The 6,000-nt window shown below is 37.6% G+C and overlaps 1 protein-coding gene across 5 annotated transcripts in view; it reads right to left on the reverse strand.

Annotated features, from left to right (window-relative positions):
- Nucleotides 1–6,000, reverse strand: part of LOC132006795 (integrator complex subunit 6-like) — a 53,452-nt gene that overhangs the window by 8,983 nt on the left and 38,469 nt on the right. For 3 of the 5 annotated variants that reach the window (XM_059384817.1, XM_059384815.1, XM_059384820.1), the window contains exons 10-12: nt 3,728–3,822; nt 2,631–2,741; nt 149–367 (exon numbers count right to left, since the gene is read on the reverse strand). In XM_059384817.1, coding sequence (XP_059240800.1) covers nt 149–367; nt 2,631–2,741; nt 3,728–3,822 — 425 coding nt within the window. The remainder of the gene's footprint in view (nt 1–148; nt 368–2,630; nt 2,742–3,727; nt 3,823–6,000) is intronic. The other 2 variants (XM_059384818.1, XM_059384816.1) reach the window with 1 other exon arrangement.

Below are 6,000 nucleotides of genomic sequence, written 5' to 3' on the forward strand. Positions count from 1 at the left end.
ATCTGCTGGCAGGACAATTCCTAGACTGGTCCGTACGGATAACCATGAAGTCCAAAACAGGATCGTAATCATTTCAAAACGAAAATAATACGACATAAACGTATCAGACAAGTTCAAACAAACACAAATGATTTATGTCACGGTTTACCTTGTTTAAGAGCCCTAACTGGAAGCCAGCAAATTCTTTGGTATTCAACTCTGTCAGTCTTGGTGCACTTTCCCCTATGATTTCTTTCAATAGTTTTCTAAAATTTTTACTGTGCGTCAAGGACACGCCAACTCCAGAATGGTTTTTCACTCTGATTCCAATTTCCTGGGGAGGTTTCTTCCCCACGGATGCTAGTATTCGTTCTGACTCTAGTTTGGTCTAAAATGAAAGTACATAATATGTTAAGAAAAGATCTACATTATCACAGTAGTTTTCACTACTTAAGAAAGGTAATACTTTAAGAACCCCACAGAACAACTTTTCAATCATAAATCACAGAAAAACTGATAATTAAACATTTCCCTGTGCTTCTCTGTGCTAGCACAGCAAACAGGGAGGGTAGAAAGGTAAATAACTTACTACATTTTTTTCTCTTGTCTAGTGTCAAAATTTGATTGAATCATGGAGAGAATGGAAACTGTGGCTAAGATTTCCGTTCATAGACATTTAAAATCCCATTTTGTTGTTATAGAATCTAGTCTAAGTCAACATATTTATTTCAGATCCAGACATAAAGGTTTAAGACTCTGAATGTATAAATGTAAACTAGTGCTAAAATTTGGATTACATAGATTGGCATTACATCTGGAAAAATTAAACTGTTTGTTTCTAATATCGGACTGCCCCCAGAAAAGTAACGCTTAATTTAACAAACATTACCATGTAAATAATATGTAATGTATATACTCAGTAATCTTCTAGCTAATTGGCAAAAAACACCCCTCTTACTAGACACTGTTAAACCACATTGATAAATATTGCTTGACAGCGTATTATAGGAATATATTGGGCATATTTTGGGATTTACATACATCTGAGATGGTTCAAGGAATACTGGCAACATAGTTATTAAATTAGTAATTAAATTAGTAATTGGAGTAATTATAAATTAGTAATAATCTTTTTCTTTTTCTCTAAAAGAAGGAATCCTGCCAATGACCAGTAAGCCCAAAAGAATTTTGAGTTTCTTATGATTAGGTCAGAGATACCCACTAATTCTCACTATGCTTGGAATTAAGTACATGTATTATCTTTTGCAAAAAATTAAGTTATGAAATAAGGGAGAAGAGCAAATGAAGGGTCTGTTTCCAGAAATGGTCCCAAAATCCCATTCAGAAAACTACACAAGCAACGTGTCTCAGAAGGTCCCAGAACTTGCATGAGTTTCAACTCTGCTCACTATTCTTCCTTGTGGCCATACCCTGCTGACACAGCCTTAAAGGCCTAAGGTAGACATCAAATAAAAAATATATATAAATCAACAGGTCAATCAATCAATAACCAAAACAAAACATTAACAACAACAACAAAAATCTATTAGCAGAGAGGAAAGGGGGTCGTGGGGACACTCAGTAAACCAGAAATCTAGGTTTGCCTTTACTGTCTCTTGCATTTATGAGCATGCTGGCCGGTCAAGAGCTGGTAAGTCCCAGGCCGTCCTTCTGTCTAGGACAGGTCCTCGCCAGGAGTGTCAGTATCCCCAACTGTGGAGTCATTTTGGTTCTTTAGTGAAATCTGACACTCTTTTGCTTACTACTGTCTGTCTCCTACAGGCCCAGCTTCCAAACATGTCTGACTCAAAGCCTGACAGCCACTACAAATGCTAGCTAGTACTGGTCCCTACCTGGGAAAACCCTTGTGCAGAAGAAGAAAGTAAAAAGGCAAAAAGGCTGCATCACCTTGTCATATAACGTAAAACATTTGTATGGCAGTAAAGCTCTAACTCAGTATTTCTCAAATATTTCCATCCTGCAAGAATGGGCTAGGTAGAGGTGAGAAGTATGATAAGTAGGGGTGAGTGGAGAATGAGGTACTAATAGAGGTGAATAATGGTAAATGAGGTTGGGGGGGATAAAGGAACAGATGGAGGGCAAGAAGAGGGGACGCTGAACTCCACTCTTCAGGTTCCTTTGGGGCCCGTCACCCTCCAGTGCAAGGAACACTGGTCTCATCTCCCCGTCTCCAAGAAAAGGCATCTGCGTATTTATTGCCTAAATACGAATGTCAGGCAAGACGCTGAATCACACCATGCCTCCGAGGGCTGACCTAAAGAAGGTGGGGAGGGTGCTCTAGCCCAATGTGACTTGAGGAGAAATTAGGTTTAGGACAGACAAAATGTGACCCATGAAATAATCTGACTAAGCCTCTGCCCCTCTTAGGCCACAAGGTTATCAACCAGCTTGTGGGCAGCACAAACCGGCGAGCAAAAGGAGAAATGGCACAGTATCCAATGACACTGACAGACCCTTAACTGTAGTTTAATGGTGAAGCTAGAAGCCATAGAGAATCACATTATTACTAATCCATAAAGTGGAGAAATAGATACACATTTAATCTGAAAAAAGTACAATTACACTAAAGAATAAGGAAATGCACTTCTGAGGGCAAAGGATTTTTGTTTGTTTATTTTTACCAATACTACCTGTTGGCTGAGTTTTTTAAGGTAAGAGATAACACTGTAACTAAGTCCACAATCTAAATTATCTGATATCAGATTTGGAGCTCCCATCATCCTTAGTGCTTTCTTTAATGGCTATAAGGAAACAAAATACACAACAGTAAGAATAGAATAAATCTTAAAATACTCAAAGTTCAGTTATAAGGGGCAAAGGGACACGATTCATTTCTTAGAAGTCAAGGTGCTGCACATAAAACCAAACATGGAACATTAAAAAGTGGCAATGAATACAGCAGAGGAGTAAGAAGCAGAAAGTAACAAAATCAGAAGACAGTGGGATAAGAAGAGCAAGAAACAGCAAATTCAAACAGGTAAATTGCTTTCAGACTTAAGTCCCGAGTCATAAAATCATTTTCATATTGCATTTTATCGTGCACCCCATTCCTGCCATGGTAAATACTAACACACCCCAATTTCTCCTCCCAGTGATACCAATGGTACCCTTTAAGATTCTGCCTTTTCACCTCTAGAAACTTGGCTCAAAGTTTGCCATATCCGCCTCTGAAATGATTTTGATCATCTTGATTTCGATTATACAACCAGTTCAAAATCATGACTGTTTTTTCCCAAATTGTAGAAACCCAAATGAGGCCAAGTAGCTTTTTGTTCTTTTTGGATTCCCCTCCCCCAACCAGCACCCTTGCCTCGTGCTGTGTCTTGGACACATTTAACAGGCAGAACGTCCATATCCAGCCTTCCGAGTTGTTTTTCAGAGGGAAACCCCATACTGAAAATTTCTAGAGTTAAAAAGGGAAGTTGATATCATACATGAATCCAGACCTATTTTTCTTAAATCCCCAAATTCCACTTTCATAAGGTTACTTTTCATAAGAGAAACACAGATAGACGTGTTGTTATTAAAAAAAAAATGGCAGTTAAAGGCAATAAAATAAAGAAACAATTCTCTTACACATAACTTGAGAAGACAGTGGCGATACAAATATTTAGCAATAAAAATATTGAGCTTATTTCAAGGGTCCAGTGTTTGGTTCACTGACATTTCTGGTGACAAGAATCATCACTGATACAGCTAATACATATATATACACATAAATACATACTAATAAGTAGTACGGAGGCAGAGTTTTTAAGTAGCTGTCAAAAGCCTGTCGCCACTTCAGATTTGCCTTAAGCTTGTGAACTTTAAACAAGTCATCTGTAAGAGAAAAACCAAAGCATTACGTGATTCCAGTTCTAAATTCCAAGATCGAAACCAAGCAACCTGTATCCGTTATATCATTTTCTAGACATCTCAAGTTTTATATACATTAGCTGAACATTCATTGATCTGATTGTCTTTTTTGGTACTATTTACCAAAATTATATAGAGTATTTTTCTAGAAAAAAAAAATCTCAGGTTAGATATTCCTCTGCCATCTGTGAAGCTACTTAAATCATATTTAATCATATTAAAGCCGACTCCGATCCACGTGAACTTTCTGACCTGTTACATTTTGGTAACACGGCTGTACTGATTTCCCGTGAGGGGGACTCCATGGTCACTGGCTGATAAAATATTTCTTTTATGCGAATGGAGGGTGGAAAGGCAACAACAAAACCCCGAACTCAGAGAGGCAGAGAACAGCTCACTGGTGGCCAGAGGCCAGGCAGGGGCAGGGTAGATGAAACGGCCAAAAGCTGTCGAATGGTACAAACTTCCTGTTACAAAATAAGTAAGTCCTGGAGGTGTACTGCACAGCACGGTGACTCTAGCTAATGATCCTGTATTGCCTATTTGTAAAGCTGCTAAGAGAGTAGATCTTCAAAGTTCTCATTGCAAGAAATTTGTGGTCGTGTGTGATGATGGATGTTAACTAGTGTTTGCAGTGTTCTTTTCACAGTATGCACAAATTTTGACTCATTATGTCGTGCATGGGAAACTAATGTTATGTGTCAATTATATGTCAATAATTAATGCATACATAAATGGAGGGTGTTGTAAAGAAACTTTACAAAGTATATGAGAACAAAAGCGAAGCCTCTAACTTCCAGGCAAGAACAGTGAGCTCTAAATTATGCTTTGGATTCACTTTTTTCCTATTCCACACCCAACCCCCACCCTTCATTTCTTCCATTTCAAGCCAAACATTGGGTCTGTCAAATGTTAGTTAACAATTAGGTCATGGCACTAGTACATGCTAGTGGAGACGTTAGGTTGAAGTTTGAAACTCTGTACAACTAAGTATGTTTCTTGAATACCATGCGCATTAATACCCCTAAAGATACTGTCCTTAAATAAGCAGACATCCCTTACCTTTCTCAAACTTAAATTTAATTGTTTTAAGAATCTAAATGCATAAACTACAGAAAAATTTCCAAACCATGTCATTATCTCCTTCCAAGGGTACGAAAAATGTATTTTTATATATTAATTCAAAATTGATATCGTCAGACATCAACAGAAACCTGCCACACTTAATACAAATGCCAAAGTTATTTTGAATTCATCTTCTATTTTGTTTCTTCAGGTTTCATTGGCTCTTATCCAAAAAAATCCAAATGCTTTACTTCCAAGAACAAAAGCATCCCTATGCCATATGCATAATTTCTCTACAAATAGGCCTATTCTTTGAAATGCTGAATTACTTTAGTTAAGAAAAGCAACTACACATTTTCTTCCTTTTACTGCTATAATAAATTATTCACCCCTGCCGAAACTAATTTAAATGAATTTACAAAGTCATAAAATGTGGGTCTTTTGTTCTTTTGGCGCAGGGTAGAAAGAACAAAGAAAAACAGATCTGAAGAGATTTCTGGCCCATTGTAACATGCAGGTCCTTTAAAGACCATTCATATCTTGATAGAAAGCAACGCGAGACGGTGGAAATATGCTGTTATACTTGGGTCTTTATGTGGAGTCTGTTGGGAATTAAGCAGATTTTTAGAAACTGACAAATTGAAATACAAGACTGGGGAGACATTTAGATATAAATAGATTAGATAATGAGAGTCAAGAATAGTCTTAGAATTTCAAACAATGCCAATTGCAATGATTCCACCAATTAGTCTAACTGAGTCTAATTATTTCTTGCTGGAGTTTTTGAAACGGGGGAGGAAGAAAGAAAATGTTCCGCAGCCTAGATTAAGGGTAGAGAGCTATGGGGTAAGGGCCACTTGAGTCACATTCTCCATGGGGCAGGAAATGATGTTCATGGCGTTGTATGAGGATGGGCCCATGAAGACGTCATAAACACTCAGCTAGTCAACATTTGAAAGACAAAGACATCAGAGTGTAGGAGAGTGAAGTGATACTGCCCACACCTCAAAAACTAGTAACATTTTCCCTTCCATTCGTTTCTCCCCATTTCCTGCTGAAAAAAAAAAAAAAAAAAAA

The sequence above is a fragment of the Mustela nigripes genome, chromosome X, assembly GCF_022355385.1.
Source record: "Mustela nigripes isolate SB6536 chromosome X, MUSNIG.SB6536, whole genome shotgun sequence".
NCBI lineage: Eukaryota > Metazoa > Chordata > Mammalia > Carnivora > Mustelidae > Mustela > Mustela nigripes.